The 18,640-nt window shown below is 37.4% G+C and overlaps 1 protein-coding gene across 2 annotated transcripts; it reads left to right on the top strand.

Moving 5' to 3' along the window:
* The first annotated feature begins 3,585 nt into the window (after positions 1–3,585).
* Positions 3,586–14,291, top strand: dnase1l1 (deoxyribonuclease I-like 1). 2 transcript variants are annotated; one of them, XM_084721890.1, is made up of 9 exons: positions 3,586–3,738; positions 7,837–7,995; positions 9,519–9,607; positions 11,016–11,105; positions 11,186–11,298; positions 11,400–11,512; positions 12,124–12,281; positions 13,633–13,729; positions 13,879–14,291. In XM_084721890.1, exons 2-9 carry the CDS (start codon positions 7,846–7,848, stop codon positions 14,026–14,028), a joined length of 960 nt encoding a protein of 319 aa, XP_084578016.1. In that variant the 5' UTR covers positions 3,586–3,738; positions 7,837–7,845; the 3' UTR covers positions 14,029–14,291. The 2 variants fall into 2 exon arrangements, with proteins under 2 accessions (XP_084578016.1, XP_084578015.1); XM_084721889.1 differs by lacking the exon at positions 3,586–3,738 and adding an exon at positions 7,451–7,593.
* The last annotated feature ends 4,349 nt before the right edge of the window (positions 14,292–18,640 follow it).

Genomic DNA, 18,640 nt, shown 5'->3' with positions numbered 1-18,640 from the left:
ATAAAGCTCAATTTTCTCTCTAGCCCACTATCACAAATTTGCCTCAAGGTTCTTTTACAATCTGTAGAGCATGCAACACCCTTTCCATCCTTAGACTGACATTTACAGTACTGGGAGGTCAACAGCTAGTATGGTGGAAGTCTGAATCAAATGAGCACAAAATGCTGCAGAAGTTCACATCTGTACGGAGGTCAGATCAGAGTTCTACTTGCATCTTAAGTACACAACACAGAAACAGGTAGTTATGGTTGCCAAAGTATTTAATTTGATCATCCTTAGTGTTATTTTATTGATTCATGGGGTTATTATAATTGGCTTTTCAATGGATAAACAGGAAATCACTAAAAACTGAAAAGACTAACAATGGACTTAAGTGATTCCAAACTTAAAATGCATTGATTGCACCAATATCCATGTCCCTTACTTTGATACTCCTAAATCACATGTGGTGCTGCCGGTTTTGAAATCTGAACATGTTGGTGATCACATGTAAAGTGGAGGTATGACAAGTGATTTCATATTACATTCATTTAGTTCTTCCAGGGCTCGACAATAGGGAGGGCCCACTTGGCCTGGAACAAGTAAATGCCATTTGAGGTTAGTAAATTTAGCAACTAACTTGCCTGACTGGGGCAAGTGGTAAAGATATATATTTTGATTATCATTTAATGGTTAAATTAACTTTTCATGTAATCTTGGCAGATAAATATGGCCGTTTTCAGCCACTCCAATGTGGATTTTTCCTGCTCTTCTCCATTATCAAATTAAACTGAATATCTTTGAGTTTTTGACAAAAAAAGACACTTGGACATCACCTCGGACTTTGAGAATCTGGGATGGACACTATTTGAATGAATAGAACGAGTGAATTGAAGACAGATTAAAAAATCCAAATATGCAGAGGCTGAAACATGATGAGTGGGCTGTACAGAAAGTTTCTGCCTGATGAAGTATGTCACAGACTCTATCTGGGCTTTGAAACACCTGGTATGAAAATACAAAAACAGGTATCTATAAATCATTTAATGCTTTGAATATTTTTCAAATTTGGTGCCATCATAAGCAATGTGGTCCAGTGCAGGTACCAATAAGACCAAGACATGAGATTTTCTAAATTTCATCCAGTTTAATAATATAAGTTTAACCGATTCGCGTTGCTTGATGTCAGACTGAGTTGTAACACTCCATAGAAAATAACTCAACCTGGTGAAGTTGGCAGCCTCGAAGCTCTGGACCCAAGCAAAGCTGTGATCAATCTGCAGTCCCTCCAGGAGTTTGTAGGCTTTTCTGTGGAGCTGTTCAGCATAAAATGCCTGATTTCATGGCAGTATCTTTAAATATTGTAATACATGTTGTAATGTTTTAAGTGTTTGTTTTTGGTTTGTTTTTTTGTTTTTTTTCCTCTACAATTTCTGGAGCAAGTGAACATTGCAAAAGAAGTTGGAAATTTTATTTTTGGTATTATTCATTAAAAATCAAAGGCAACATTTTCTCAAGAGAATAAAACCACACTCAGGCTCAGGATTATAAAAATCAAACAAAACATGCTTTATTTGTAAATGAAGTGAACCTAGAGGTACTCCACAAAAAAAGCAAGAAGTCAAACTCAGTCAAAACAGCACAAAATTATAAAATATAATAGAGCACATTGATAAATGTTGATAACATGACAAATCTCGTGTTCTCTCTGGTACCTGTGACAAAACTTTAAAAAACTAATTTTAAAAAAAGTATATTTAATAAAACATTGAGTCAAGTCATTGTGTGGGAGTGCTAGAAGCTATGATTGGTCAGATCAATGGAAAAGTTGCAGTGATTGGACAAAATTGTAAGGTGCAGAATTCACAAGGATTGGTTGTATTGGCATTAATTGTTGTGATCACAACTTCCTGGAGGGGCTGGGTGGTTAAATGAAACATTTCGTCTCCTCTTTCAAATGTTTCACCAACATGTGACACAGGGTCACTGGAACAACCTTTACATGATGATCTGAATGTGGCTGGACTTTTTTTTAAACCTTTACATGTGGGATGATCCATTTCCATCCGAACATGAAGCGAGAAGAAGTGGTATAACTAACATCTGGACAACCACTGGAATAATTCCTAGATGGGATGTGTCTGCTAATTTTAATTTCACTAGGAATACTACTCAGAACTATATAATAAGGATTAAAGAACAATACAACAACCATACTATCCTTATCATACCTCTGCGGTCTGCTTGGCCTTTCTTTCTCTGCTGGTGTTTTCTGAGTTTTGTCTGTCATGATTCATTGCATTGGACACTGATGGACATTTTGCTGAGAAAAGCCTGACCTAAATTTGAATGGTGAGCGTGGCTCCACAGCCACAAATAATTTCATTATTGTGGAAAATTTATTCCTCAGCCAGTTTGTGCTGCTAATATATATCATTTTAAAGTCTGTTAAAGAAGTTTTTATTATAGTGTTTTATTAAATTGTTGTTCATAATTTCTATGTTCAGGATTTCTTGTGGGGACATGAAAAATGGCTCAGTGATGTCCCGGAGCCATGGTCCTCCAACGTTATAAAAGACCCCCACGAACCAACACATGAATGAATGAATGAATGAATTCCCAGTTAGGAATGTTCCTACAGCCCAGCAGTTCACTTCAGTTCCAACAACCTGACACAGAAGGAAAAAAATCAGTCCCTCGCAGGTTTTACAGGCTTTTCTTGAAATTGTAGCGGCCTAAAATGCCTGATTTCACAGCAGCTTGTCTAAAAAATTGCAATGCGTGTGAGGATTTTTTCTGGCATTTTTTGCAATACATTTGTGGGAACAAGTTAAAATTAAAAAAAGTTTATTTATTTATTTACTGTCTTCTTACCAAATAGACTTGAGATTACAACAATTCTAACAAAATGAGGACGTGTACCTGGGGGGTAATTCACAAAGAAGCAAAATCATTTTTGAGCTGCTAGAAGGAGCGTCCATGTTTCAGCTTGTTTTCAGGTCGTAGTGGTGTTTGACACTGAGACAACAGAGCAGACACACCCACAGTGTTTCAGAGCAGAGAAAACTGATAATGTTCATGATTTTGAGACCTCAGAACACACATTTATTGTTGCTCTACGTGACCTTTAAGATAAATCTTAAAACTTAAATGTAATTAAAAGACAGATTCAACATTAAAATAACACAGCAATGTGTGGATCAAATTGTAAACTGGAAAAATTGTCACTCAGCGACTCAGAACATGATGACACATGGGAGTACATCATATCTGATCCAGGTCTTCCTGCATTTCTGAGTAAGAGGTTATAATTAGAAACAGTCCACCCTGTTTCTCTCTCTAAGGGCTAAAAACCCCACCTCCTCTTGCTGTTCATACACCCATTTTTTCAAAACTACCAATAGGCAGTAGGTTTGTATAGCAAGAAGAAAGTTTTCCACCAGATTTGACTTACTGAACATCACAGTAGCTTGTACTGTTTCACACTGAGGGTCAGTGAGAGAAATAGTAAGAAGAGGAAACAGGCAATTTACTTTAACACTGCATATTCATTATGAATGCCTGACATTCAGTGCAGCTTTGATGGTTTTATTTTATCTGTCTGAAATGACATATTAACTGTCAGCTGCTGTAGGCTGCAGTTACACTTCAGTTCCTGAAGTCCCTCCTACAGGAAGCACAGTTCTGAGACCAGCTTCAAGTTTCACCAGACAGGAGAAACAAGCAAACCCTACACACGTCTCAGGATCTGACAAGCTGGTAAGCTGCTGTTGTTTCGCTTTGACTTACATTTACTCTGTTTAAACTGAAAAAAAAAAAATCTGCCTGGAGAACGTGATCTGTAACCTGAGATGTTTGTCTCTCAGAGTGTGTGTGTGTGTGTGTGTGTGTGTGTGTGTGTGTGTGTGTGTGTGTGTGTGTGTGTGTGTGTGTGTGTGTGTGTGTGAGAGAGAGAGAGAGAAGGAGACAAAAGGACAGTCAGAGAGAGAGTACATGCTGCACACTGCAGGCTGTAAATCTAACACACATTCTGCTGTGACTTGTGTTCATTGTTCAGCAGGAGATAAAACACACACCAGCTTCTTTTAAGTGTGTTTCATGCTGATAGAAGAGGTTTGTAGTCACACTGTCCGTCCTGTCATGTGTGCTGGTGGAAGTGCAACTGACAGCTGAACATGAAGAATTTCCCCACAGTTATCTTGACATCATGTTGGGTTTACCCCTGACCCTGAATAACCTTAATGAGAACAGACTCCTTCATCTGCCACAGTGTCTGTTTTCATGTCAGTGTGTGGTTTAGACAGAAGCCTTTATGTGTGACACTGTGTGGGATGAAATAATCAATATCTATTGTCTTCGTCTGTGTTCAAAGTTCAGTCAGGTGATAGCAGTGAGTGAGCTTAGGTTAGTTTTAAACCATTATCAATCAACGTTTTAATGATTTTATCAGATGTACGAACAGTACTCAATCAGAATAAAAAGGGAGTGATAGAAACTGTGAGTGACCACAAGTGAAAACTTCACTTTCACCAGCTGTACCTGTATCAACTTATGGAGAAACAAAACCAACAAATTTAATTACTTTCCCATTTAATTTTTTTTTTATTATTATATACATTTATTTCTGTATTATTTCCCTTTGCACCCCCATAGTTCCCCAAATGTACTTATTTCTCTATTTTCTTTTCACAATTCTTTATGCATTAGTCCATTGTGAAAATGATGGGCGCTGGCATATGTTGACTAAACTATAAATATTCATAATTAATATAATACTGTACAATCAATGCAAATGTAAATAAACATAGAAGCATATTCAAACAAATAGGATTTTTTGTAACAATTTATACATTAATAAGTGCCCATGTTTAGTTTTAATATTATTTTTGGTGCATTTAAAAAAAAAAAATAATTTATTTAGCGATTTCTCTTTTCTTTCTTTCTTCCTTTCTGTCTTTTTTCTGCCTTTATTTCTTTTTCCTTCCTTTCCTTCTTTCTCTCATTCTTTTTTCCGTTCTTTCTTTTTAAGAGTCTAGTTAGGACATGTATTTCAGTAGAACATAATTAATATGTTAAAATGGAGAATTTAGATTCTTTTCAAAAGATGTGGGATTATAAGGACAAACTTTTTTGATGTGTTTGGGAATCACTTTTGCTGATCTATTGCTTTAATTTAATTTCACTTGATTTGTTGATTTTATTTTGTTTTGTATGTTGTTATGTGATTGTTGTAATTCAGGGTGAATGTAGAATAATTTTATCTGAATAAATGATTGTTTTCTTTCTTTTTTCCTTCCTTTTTTCTTTCTTACTTTCTTTCTTTGTGGCCAAAAAAGTTTTTCAAGGAATAGTTTGACATTCACTTTCTGGCTGAGAGTTTGTCGAGAGGACTGACCATTTCTCTTCATGTTTAGCTGAATAGATGCTGGCAGTATTTTTGTGTTCTGGACAGATCCAAGCCAGTTGTTTCCTCCTGCATCCCGTCTTTATGCTAAGCTAAGATAATCTCTTCCCATAACACCATACTTTATGAGCAGGGTTGAGAATGGCAATTAATGCTATTCCAAAAATATTAACACCATGTAAGAACAGTAGCATTAGCTAGTATTAGGTGAACCTGACCTTTTGTAGAATTATGGGGAAATCATCAACAGGAAGCTCCACTGTGCGTGAGACCACAGACACTGAGGCTGTGTCTGCACTGCAGTTAATGTTTAAATCTTTCACAACACACAACGTTATCCTGGTCTCATTTCATTGATCTGCTGCCTCTCTTTGTTGCAACATCTAGTTCAGTGTTTCCCACACTATTTTCCTGAGGATCTATTTTTTTTAAAAATGACAAATCATCACGACCTGATTCACAAAGTCTATACATATACACATACTTTACAAATGAGAAATAAATGCATTTAGTTAGAGCTAACAGGCCATCTCAATACAGGAAAACAATTAAGGTCATTTTAACATGAGAAAACAGGTGCATTTAGGAAGAGTTAACATGCTCTCAGTTTTTCCTCTCATCAGAAAAATAATATACAGATTTTAAAAGCTTAAAAATGTGTACTGCAAATATAAATCTTAAATAAACTATGGAAGAAAGACTGTGGAAGAACCAGTGTGTGGTGATGACTGACCTACACTACACTGTTAGAAATATTTCTTTGTTGTGTTTTATTTATTTAGATGAGGCAAAGATTTCTTTGACTTATGAATTAATGTTAACAGTAAATTAATATTTTGAGTAATTATTTTTTGATTCAATCACCATCATGTGTTAAGAGAGCTTGATACAACACTGTCACTCAGCCCTGTAGCCCTACAGTTAATACTTTTTTCCTATTTTTTTTTTTTTTTACTCTTTTTATGCTGATTTTTTAAACTACAAAGGTTTTATATTTGTAAAACTTTCTTGGAGCCTAGAAAAGTGTGTGACGTCATCCCATGTGTTAGCCATGGCAGAAATCTTTGTCAAAAAGCTTTCTAGCAAAATTCCCAGAAAGCTTCCTGGCAGAGAGGCTTTAGGATATCAGGTGACATAGTATAAAAAGTGACAAAATCCTCACCAGAAATACCAGGGTACAACTCCCACATGAAGCTGATTGTCGACTTATTTTTAGGCATAGTTAACTTATTATGTATATGTTTTTTTATTTGAAGAGGAAAGCATGCTTGATTAATTCCCCTCGGGGAAATCACATGCTTTTCTCTCTGTTGTTATTTTTCACACACACACACACACACACACACACAAACACAGAGGCCCAAAATACACACACACACACACACCCCACCAGGACCTACAGATATGCACCACTGGAGAGGTGTGAGAGAGAGGCGGCTCCCCTGAGTCAGGTGCCCTGAGCAGAAAGGGCTTCAGTGCTTTGTTCGAGGGCAACGGTGAATTGGCACCTCTCTGTTCTATCAGTCCATACTATAAAAAAAAAAGATCATGTTTTGGGTTTTTTTTAACCATGTGTTAGAAAGGCTTTGAGATTTCTGGCAGAAAGCCCTAAAGGAGTTTCTGCGTGCATTGGGCCACAAAGCGCAGAAGCAACCCCTGAAGCTGGAAAACTTTTTTGGTTTCTGTGCTTGACGAGCAATTTTCATTGAAGGGAATAGGCAACATTTTGGTGTCTGGCATCCAGCTCCTCTAAGAGAGGAATTCCACCACCGCTTTGTATGTTCCACCATCTCGCCGTGCCACCATTACTGCGATGCCCGTGTGTTGTCACTCTTGGTGTCTGCATTGTTGACTTGTTTATTTTGGATACTCCCGAGATTCATCTATACATCCATGGAGTGCACGACCTATAAGATAAAGCAAGATTTAGGGGAATTATTTGGCAGGATATGGCAGAACTTGAGGGAAAGGGAAGTGTGAAAAAAGTGTTTGCAGGTTGCAAGCTTCCTACTAGATACCACTAAATATTACACACCGGTCCTTTATATTTCCTGTGTTCTAGAGCAGTGTTTCCAAATCCTCAAACGATCAGCTCGTGATGAAGCCTCTGCAGAAGCCTGATAATGACCTGTTCATTTGAATCAGGTGTTGGAGCAGGGAAACATCTAAAACATGCAGGCAGAGTGAGCTCTACAGTGGGCATTTACATGGTAATGATACAGATTAAGTATTGTAGTTATGTGTGCGGATGTGTGTCAGGACACTACAGAATGTGTATGTTAGAGTTTGTTTGGAGTCTGGGGGTCAGGACTGTGTGTGTCCTGATGTGCATTCTTGTCTCATGTTCAACTGAACATACCTGTAAACCACTGTGTGTTACAGTTGCTGCCCTTTTTGTGTGTAGATGTTTAATCAAACCTGAACACCCCTTTGTGTGTTACTGTCTCTTGCAGCTCGGTGCCATGAGGTCCTCGTCCCTCCTCCTGCTCTCCTTCCTCCTGGGTGCGTGTGACGTTCAAGGGGCTTCAGAATTTAGAATCTGTGCCTTCAACCTTCAACACTTTGGAGATTCCAAGTCCAAGAAGAGCAATGTCATGCATACTCTTACCAGGGTAAGACAAAGACATAGATTTGACAGACATACGTTGACATATGACCTCAAATTCTTGTGTAATTATGTAGCATATACAGGGTATCAATACCAGTCTCTAGTTATTAGGGAATAAGGGAATAACAAATCTGTGGTTAATGGGGACTTTGAAATAAATGACACTTTAAGTGATTTTAAATTATGGGGCATCTATAGGATAATTGGGTACAGTAAAATTGTTATGCAAAACAAGAACAATGAGGTAACTGTTGAAATTGCAATGAGACATCCATTCTTTTAAAATTATGATATACGAACTCAAGGGAACTAATATTTTTCCCCTTAACCAGTTTACAAATATAAAACAGATTCATAATACAAAGATTAATAATTGGTGTTGTTTGAATCTGTTTTACAGACACCTCTTTCATAAAGGTGGTCTATGTGTTTTAGGCCTCAGGGGATTTTACAGTTGCAATACCTCAAGTCCACTGGGTCAAATTGGCAGCAAGGCTGAGTAGCAGTGCTGTATCCAGATCTCTTAATACATCCAGACCTGAAGCAGCTGGTTCTCACTTTTTCTGGCATGCCTCTCTCCAGAAGCTAATAAAAGTTCCAGCTTAGCCCTCTGCTGGCTTGAATGGGAATAAAAAGGTTGAAAGTGTGTGGCTTTTCTTTAATCCGTTTGGTCAGATTATCGGATTAATATAATAAATAATGAAAATTTTCTTAAGAAGTGCTTCACAGAAAAGAATAAAAAAACAGCAGATAAAAACAACACATAAAAAATACAGTACATAAAGAGGGGCAAAATAAAGACAACACATACAAAAATTAGTCATTGCGAGGTTGTGGCGCTAAAAAAAATGTATCCACTATTTTACCATGAAAGCTTATGGGAAAAAGTGTTTACACAGTGCATCATGTAACCTTCTCATACCCAGTTAGGCCATTTTGTTAAATGTCATTAAGGCCTGGTGCACTTCCTGGAGGATCGACTATAGTAGGAAAAGCATATGTAGCATCCTCATACCTAAAATGCAAGTCACTTATATGTGCTACTTATAGAATGTGCAAGAGAATAAGTTTGAGTTAATTTAAAATAATGCAAATTTTATAGTTCAACATTTCTAGCCATTGTATAAAATACAGACAATGTACAAGATGTTCAAAATTAAATGCATGCATATTAGATGTAAATTGCATTTACCCTCTTTAATTTAGCCATGTTACATGTGTGGAGCAGTAGAGTGGAACAGAGCAGAGAGCTGCATCAGACATGAGAGCACATAGTTTTACTATCATGTGACATGATGTCATTTTCAGTAAAAGTGTTTTAAGTGGATTATATCTCATGTTATTTGCGTCAGACTGAATTTACTGTGCCGCAGCTACTTAGTGGCTTTTTGACATATTTTTGAAGGAATGCCACTACAGGCTGTAGAAAAAGATGGATGACATGTCCTTTCTTCCTCCCACTGTACAAATATGAAGCCACAATATCCTGAAGATCACTTTTTCATGGCTGTGATTTTTCTGTTCCAGATCATCTCTCGCTGTGACGTGTGTTTGCTTCAGGAAGTGAGAGACAGTAAAGAAACAGCTTTACCACGGCTGCTCCAAAGTCTTAACAGGTGAACTTTTTTATAAACCTACAATATATCAGTTTATTTCTTTTATATCTCTTATGCTTTACATAGTGAATTTATTGGCCTCATAGGCATATATAAATATATACATATAAATATTCTTTTATTTTATTTTACTTCACTAGGCTATGTGTGCTTTAATGTTTAAGTTTGTTTTATACCTAGTGCTTAATTTTCCTTTTATAGCACTTACCTTTTAGAGTTTTTATATGTGTGTTGTGTGTTTTTTTTTAAAAATATTTTAAGCACTTTATTCAAGCACTTTACTTACCTACAGTTTATAAATATCTGTATATATGAATGTGCTAGACATTCCAATTAATTTGATGTATAAATATTTTCTTCAGAAGAACACAAGACTTTAAGCTATCTCATGTGATTATTTTACTAAGTTTACAAGAAGTGATGCTTTCGCTGCCTCCACCTGTGTCTGTGCTCTTTTAAACCTTTCATTTATTTTATTTGTTTTATTTTTTGATGGAGGGATTTTGACGTTCCCCGCATGTATGAGTGTTACATTTTAACCCCCTACTTAACGTAAACCTAACCATACCCTAACCCAGGGGTCTGCAACCTTTATGATCAAAAGAGCCATTATTGGCCACAACTATTAAATTCTATTAAATTTGGTGTGCATAACGAGCTTATGGACACCAAAATTTAGAGGAAAAGGCACTGAGCCATAGATGTAGACAATGATTTTACAGTTGGCAAATGTAAGAATCACTTCACATTGTAAAAAAATAAATAAAAAGCTGAGATGACTCAAAATTTTAAGGCAACATTCTGCAATACATATTTGACTTCTGAGCCCAACTCAAACTCTTACAAAAAATATAACTAAAAAGGGTTTTGCAGACTTGTAATCTTTAGTTGAGATAATTAGCTTTTTTCCCCTTTAGATACACTAAATCTTTGAGTTTTAGAAACTCAAAAAAAGAAAAAAAAGTAATTTGGTCAAAGTGAGCTGTGAATCTGATTTGTCATCATTTTGCTGCCTGAAAAATTAAATGGCTTTAATTGAAAATATGAGAAATTAAACCATCATTCACTTTCAACTGAATGAATTTACACTGTCATTTTTTAAATAAAATCTTTTTGTCACAGGGAGCCAGTGGAGAGCAGCTAAAGAGCTGCATGTGGCTCCGGAGCCGCAGGTTTCAGACCCCTGTCCTAACCTGAATCATCACCACAATATTTCATGATTTATATTATGAGGACTTTCACCTGGTCCCTGTAAGGACGACTGGTCCCCACAATATGTGTGAAAAAGGTTCATGTCCAGACAGCATGAGTGACACATGCCCCCCCCCCCCACACACACACACAGAGTCTCAAACAGCAGTATTAACAGCACTATCTATTCTTCTGTGTGTGTCTCTTCAATACTCAGGTATGACAGTGATCATGTGTATGATGCTGTGGCCAGTGAGAGGCTGGGCAGGTCGGAGTCGTACCAGGAGCAGTATGTGTTTGTTTACAGGTGAGCTGAACTCTGTGCTGCATTATACTATTAAGACCTGGTAAGTCCAGGCTGTGATGTGTTTGAGTCAATGTGTGCAGGACTGACACAGTGAGAGTCACCGGCCAGTATCAGTACCCTGATACTCGACCAGGAGACGTCGATGCTTTCGCCAGAGAGCCTTTTGTTGTCCGCTTCAAAGCCTCAAAGACAGGTCAGTCCCCCGACACTTAGGACGCTAAGATCTAACATGATGATGGTGATGTTCAGACATATAAACACCTCTCCCTCCATCTTATCTTCCTCCACCTTCAGCTATAAAGGAGTTTGTCCTCATACCTCAGCACACCACCCCATCCAACACCACCAAGGAGCTGGATGCTCTGTATGATGTTTTGCAACATGTGATGAAGAGGTGGAGAACTGAGGTAAGACAGGCTGATGGTTACTTAGACACTTTTGACACTAGAACAGCCAAGGACCGTTTTCAAATTTATGTGTGCAATAACTTTGTTGAATTAAAAAGTACAACAGTACTGGTACCTCATTTTTCCTAAACATTTCTTGGCTTTTCCTGATTCCAGAAATCAGAAAATGATCCACATTACATTCTTTCAACTACTTTTAGTACTCTCTCTACTACTTTCTTTCCACTAGAACTACTTTCTTTTTAAAGTAGTTCCTACATGAAACTGCTGAAACTGGTGTGTGGATAATCTTCAGTAACTGGGCTGTGATTTCTGGAAAGAGGCACTGGTTTTAGATTTTTCAAATGTATTTTTTTGTTTCCTTGAGCACCACAAGCCAAGTGCTGTTTAGTTTCATTATAATGGAGACAAGTCAGACATCTCTACAGCCAATATCTCCAAAACTCTGCAACTCACAGTGAAACTATCTAGATGGATAAATAGCACTACAGGCCAGGAGAAAATTATGTTTTTTTATTTTAGGGTGAATTGCCCCTTTAAGATAATATAGTTTCAACATTCAGTTGATGAAAGATGTTATGATCATTGTGTGTTTGTGTGTATGTGAGCAGGATGTGATGCTTCTTGGGGACTTCAACGCTGACTGTGGCTACCTGGCTAAGAAGAACAGGAAAAACGTGCGCCTGATTACAGAGCAAGACCTCTTCTGGCTCATTGCAGACAATGTGGACACCACCGTGCGATCGTCCACCTCCTGCACCTATGACAGGTGAGCTCACACTCCATAAGACCTGATCCCACCAGGGGGGGCGGAGCATGTCAGCAATGGAGTAAGACGTGTTTGGTGAGGCTCCTGCTGAACTTCTGCATTACAGTTTCAGAAATAGTGTCTTCCGACCTACACGCACTTAGTTTGTCATAGTAACGTAAATTGTGAACCTAGCGACTAATCTAACGTTACTTCGACTCTGGAAATGGCTTCCAGTCTGAGAAAATACAAGTACAGCGGCTCAACCGCAGCTAGGCCTAGCACCTCCTCGGCTCAGAGTGCTAATGTTGCTAATGACATGGACTCCTCGCCTAGTCGCAACACCACTAATGCCAGTACAGTGCACAAAGGTTTGGACATGGCGGACCTAAAGCTCCAGATACTTCACTCTGTCAAAGGAGATATTACCGCTGTGATAAGAGAGGAGCTGAAAAATGCACTTGCTGATGACTTCAACTTTAATAAGACCTGGTCCCACCAGAAAGTGCCACCAAGGTTGGCTCTAGGGGCTTTTTTTTTTTTTTTTTTTTTTTTTTACCATTGACTATAATCTTTCTCCTGTGGCTCTGGACAACTGTAACTTGACTGTAGTATGAAATTAGAAATTATTGGTACCTGGTTACAGTTTCTTTTAATGAATTCCCATTCTTGAGAATTGGTACAGATCATACCCTAACAAAATAAATAAATGAATAAATAATAATGATAATAATAATAATAATAATTATAATAATAATACCAACCCTGTAATTCTAGGTTTTTAGTGAAAATTTATTCTTTAAGGATTAATTAAAAATATATGTAATTTATTAGATTTTTTGGTTTGCTTTGCTGTATTTTTCTTTTCTAAACTTCCTTTATATCAGAAAAAATCCTTGTCCCAGACAAAATCCTTCAAATCCTTCAAAATCTAAAGCTAACAATATATACTTATAACATAGAACTATAAATAATGTGCTTTTATAATCATCAATGTTTGGAAATATATTTATTTATGAAAATGTTGGCTCTTTAAAGTTGTGTGCCAGATTTCTGTCAACTCTGTCAGATTCTTCCCAAAACTTTAAAAAGTTAATCAGGCATAAAAAGGGTCAGCCATACCTTAAGGACCCCTGTCTCACTTCACTCAAGGCAGGAATGCTGCTCAAACACTGGTAAACTTTCTATTTTTAGACAAATTAATTAAATAATATTTCTATCAGATGACTCAACCATAACATGTTGACTCTGTAGTCCTTCTAAATCGAAGCTAAATAAGAATTATGGTTTAATAATGTGTATTTTGATCAGTATATTGTTACGTCTCTAGTAAAATGTGTATTTTTGTTTGTCCATCTGTGTGTTATAACAGGATCGTGGTGCATGGGGAAAAGTTTGCCAGAGCAGTTGTGCCTCTTTCAGCCAAACCGTATAACTTCCAAGTGGAATACCAACTCACAGAGGATCAGGTAACAGACTGCGCGTGTGTGTAATCATGTAAATGTGAAACTGTTTGATAGACTGAACAAAAATAGTAAAATATGCAAAAAAACCTGCAAAGTGCAAACTCTGTTCTGTAGACATGTTCTGAACTGTTTCTTCTGTGGTTTCTGTTCAGGCGCTCGAGGTCAGTGACCATTACCCTGTGGAGGTCCTGCTGAAGGACAGTGGTGGAACTCTCTTGGCATTCACAGGAACAAAGGAGACCGCCAAGTTCTTTTCTTTCTTTGTCCTCAGCCATCTTGTCTTCCAAATGTTAACGTGCTAGTTTTAGGATAAACCTGTGTGAATATTTGTCATCTCAGTTTGAGGACAATCTCAGGACATTTTTCTACATGAACTGCTGAGAACTTCATGATTCCCCAGCGAGTCCAACGTGCCAAATATTTCTGATGTAACACTCCACAGTGAACATACAGACATTTATCATGATGTAACCCTGTGTATCTGTGGGATACCACAGTATGATGTAGCAATGCTTCACAGATGCTGGTAGACGTGAAAAGGTTGATAAATCGCTCCCTCACATCAGTAATTTGTTGACTGAATGTAGTTAATTTGTTCCTTCTGTTTAGGAAAATTGTAGCCTTTTATTATTTTCCTCAAATTGAGGAGAGAGGAACAGGCGCCCGTCAGGTGCTCAAATTCTGAATGACGTCTGAAGCGTCATCAAAGATAGTTCATCCAGAAATTTAAATTCAGCCATGGTCTACTCACCTTCATACTAAGTGAAGGTCAGATTTTGTTTTTTATTCCTCAAACGCTCCTGAAAACAGTGTTGCAGAATCTCCCAAACAATGGAAGTGAATGGTGACCAGTTTTCAAGTGTAAAAAAGCAACAGAATAAAAACATAAATGCCTCCATACTGCCTGTCTGGTGTAATCCAAGTCTCCTAAAGACCAAGTATGCCAAGCTGACTAAAAATATATTTAGACCATGTTTTTAGGCTGAATCTTCACTGTAGATCCTTAGCTTGGAGCCACGTTCACGTGCACACTGCCTGAACTGTGTGCACATGTTGTGACAGTGTGCAGACGGCATGTCAGGACTTTAGAAGACTTGGATTACACTGATGGAGGCATTTTTCCAGTGTTTTTTTTTTACATTTGAAAACTGGTCACCATTCACTTCCATTGTTTGGGAGATTCTGCAACACTGTTTTCCTGTGAAACTCCAGCAGTGTTTGAGGAATAAAAAACAAAATCTGACCTTCAATTAGTATGAAGGTGAGTAGATAATAACTGAATTTTCATTTTTGGGTGAACTATCCCTTTAATATATAAATAAATATAAATAAAACAGCTCAAGGACACAAATCAATAAGCTGAGGGAACAAATTAATCAAATCATCAGTACTAACTGAGGCACTGAAATATTTATATGGAGCGAAAGAATTTCTTATGTGACGGAACAATTTATCAAATTATTTAAAAAGGTGCTAAAATATAGAGAGGAATATAAAGGAAAAGGTGTTACCACTATTATTAAATGCCGATGCTTTAAATACAAGCTATGCACAAATACTGTATTTGAGATGGATTTGGAATGTTATGTATTATACATTTGCCATAAACTCAAGTCAAGTTATAAACTGTCTGACTTTCTTTTTGTAGACATTTCTAAGAATAAGGAAGGCTGTTCCTTCCTGTTTTTCTCCTCATTGCAGTTTGTCTTTTTGGTTTGCTATCTTATTCTCTTTGACTCCATGTGTCCTTTAAATCAGGTTTCCTACAGTCACGTCTCTGCACAACAGCGTGTCAGCGCTGGAGAAAGGTCTGACTGAACACGTTATCATTCTGATAAAAGGGAAAAATGCTTTGACATGTTTGGATTTCTTTAAACCAATCAAAGTTGTTTTAGACAGCACTAAGCCCAGGATGCAGCAACAGTATGATATGACTGTACTGTAACTCAGTCCCTCCAGGATTTCATGGGCCTTTTTTTTGGCATTGTTGCAGCCTAAAATACCTGAGTGCAGCTGAAAAGTATTTCACAAAGAAGCTAAATCTTTCTTTAAACTCAAAAACAGCACTAAATAATTAAGTAAAAGTGCATAGAGCGTTTATGAATGTCAATTACAACGACAAATTTGTTCTTTTCAGAACCCACGACAAAATAAAAGGTATATAAATGCAAAAAAACATAGTGAATAATAAACCAAAACATTGAGTTGGTTCACTTAAATGTACATATATGATGTTTGCACGGGGGACTGCTGTGATTGGTGGAACTTGCGGGAAGCTACTGTGATCAGACAATGATCAAATTTATGGAAAAGTTGTAGAGATGGACAGAGTTTGAATTTACGTGAACTGTTGCGATCGCAACTTTCTGGAGTGACTGGTAATAAACAATTCAATGCTGGTGTTATTTCCAAATAATAAAAAATGCATTTCATTGGTTGAAAATGGCTCACCACATCACCTCCTGTTTTAAATCATCCCTGCAACGTGCAAGGCTAATGCTGACAGTTTGGGATGAATTTACGTCATGGAATTTATATTTCAAAAAAGAATGCTGACGCTCTGTGCAGCAGGGGAACTTGCAGAATCTTTTGCCAGGAGAAAGAAATTGTACCTCCATTGTACATCCATCCTCAGGGTGTGAGACTCCTAAGTTCATCCCCCAATCTCCATCATAAAAATACTTTTATTGTCATTATTTATTATTTAATTAATGTATTAATTTATCAAGTAGGCTGAATTAACCTTGAAAAAATTAAAGTAGGCTACATAAAAAAGAAAACAATGAACATTACATAATACTCATCAATTTGTTGGTTAAAGCTAAAGTCCCGCCTCTCACTGGACAGATAACCAATCATACTTGAGGATAATGAGGTGGCACTCGGAGTGGCCAATTAGATTTCAGAGGTGGCCTCCTGGTTTACACCTTGGGTCACAATTCACCTGTATTTATGATACATTTTCACATCCTTTTTTTTTTACCTCACAGAAAGATTTAAAGGAAAGGGGCATATTTTTTCTAAGAGCTAGAAAAACTTATTGTAAAATATTCATTTACTGTCTTATTGTTATCAAGAAAAAATTCAGTTTTCATGCTAATAACTGTCAGTTGAAGTCATCCATTTGTAAAAAAGAATATGTTTGTTACTATTAATCTTGTTATTGTCATTCTTGACCAGAATGCAGGAAATGAAGTTGATGAAACCAACAAGGGGAGGACCGCTAGACCTCTAGACCGCTAGACCTCTAGACCTCTAGACCTCTAGACCTCTAGACTTCATGCTCTGGTTTCTAAATCCTCCTTATTTTTGAGGTCTCAAGGTTGGCAAGTATGGCATCTTATAGCAAATGAAGGATCAGAACTGACTGTTTAAATAGTGACAAAATAATAGTGTGTGTGTGTGTGTGTGTGTGTGTGTGTATGTTAAGGGCATGCCTGCAATCGTCCTCAGCTGCATTTTTGTCTTATCAGTCTTGTCTAATTGGACATCATGTCTGTACATGTATTTATTCTGCAGCGTTTCTCCATTAACAGTGTTGAATCTCCAAAAACTGCAGACACTGATGATGCTGAACCAAACTGATACGTTTACAATTTTAAACCTTTTTAAAATCTCTTCTTTTTCCAGTTAACAGATCATAAAAATCACCGTGTTCTTCCCAGACTGGCATTTATCCTCCATTTTTTAAGGCCCCTATTTTAAAAATCTTATCCCATATACAGAATAATAATTAACAATTCAAATCTTGTTGTCCTCAATAAAATAATTCACAACATTCTTAATAATCAATTGCATCGATATGTGGCTTCCTTGAGGCTACTTATGTTGTTTTTCTTCTTTGGTAATAACAGACAAATGTACGAAATATGAATATTTTTAATCCCCATCAGTTTTATCATTATATATTAATATATATGTATTAATATGTTGCTTGTAGTGTCAAGCCAGTTTCAGCTGGAAAAGGCAGGGCTTGGCAGGAGGCACAGTGGAGACTGTTGGTGGAGCAGAGGCATAAAAACTGTGAAGAGTGAAGTTATGATTTAATTAAATTAAAGACCGGGCCATTAGCATTTATTTATGGAATGAAGATAGTTGGGGGGCAATTTGTCAGCATTATAAATACAAAACAACATAACAGAGGAAAGGTGGGGAATGAAGTTCCATAAGTGAAGTTCTGTTTCATTCTTCCTGACCGCTGGAGGCAGTGCTTAACACTGACTCTGGTGGTCATCCAGAATTCATAGAACCACAGTTATGTACATAACTCTCGCTTTATAACTAGATTCAGGACCAGGACCACACCACTCTCTCCCAAACTCTCCAAAATCATCTATATCTCACTAATTAAACCACCTGCACCTCCCACAAGCCTAAATCACCAGCATCTCATTAGTCACCTGCACCTCTCTAATCCAATCACCTGTGCATACCTAAAAAAGGACCCTCTCCCATTCGTCTCAGTTCCCATGACTCCCCTCCCCCTATTCTCATTTTTGTGTGGGCAGCATGCCGTTCAGTGATCGTCACGGTTGTCCCTCAACAAGAAGGTCACAGGTTCAACCTCATCTGTACCAAGGTCTTCCCCACATCCACTTGGGTCTGTGACAGCAAACCGGGTGACAAAGCACCCTGAGCCTTACCACCAGGGCCCGAGCCCTGCAGCTTGTAGACAAGCCCTTGCAGACAGTCTGAGCCCCTTTATCCCCCAAAACCCCTCATCCCTCACTTCGACCCCCTCATTCCTCGCCTCCTCATTTTTAACATCAGTAATGTTACTTTTAATCTTTAATAATAAACAAAATGAAATGAAAGTCAATCTAAAACTAGTCTAATACTGTTAGAAGTATGTCTGTGGTGCAGTAGGGATGAAAGGCAAAATGTTCTCATTATTACTGAAAAAACAAACTGGGC

The sequence above is a fragment of the Lutjanus erythropterus genome, chromosome 6 (assembly GCF_056507025.1).
Source record: "Lutjanus erythropterus isolate fLutEry1 chromosome 6, fLutEry1.hap2, whole genome shotgun sequence".
NCBI lineage: Eukaryota > Metazoa > Chordata > Actinopteri > Lutjaniformes > Lutjanidae > Lutjanus > Lutjanus erythropterus.
The sequence above is the reverse complement of the archived record's forward strand: the minus strand, read 5'-3'. Positions and strand labels throughout refer to the sequence as shown.

Bases quoted from the DNA above. Each gene is read 5' to 3' on its own strand.
- dnase1l1 (XM_084721889.1), top strand. From the start codon at position 7,507: ATGACCTGTTCATTTGAATCAGGTGTTGGAGCAGGGAAACATCTAAAA. The intron at 7,594-7,836 runs GTAATGATACAG...TGTCTCTTGCAG, and splicing joins CTACAGTGGGCATTTACATG to CTCGGTGCCATGAGGTCCTC. The intron at 12,282-13,632 runs GTGAGCTCACAC...GTGTTATAACAG, and splicing joins ACCTCCTGCACCTATGACAG to GATCGTGGTGCATGGGGAAA.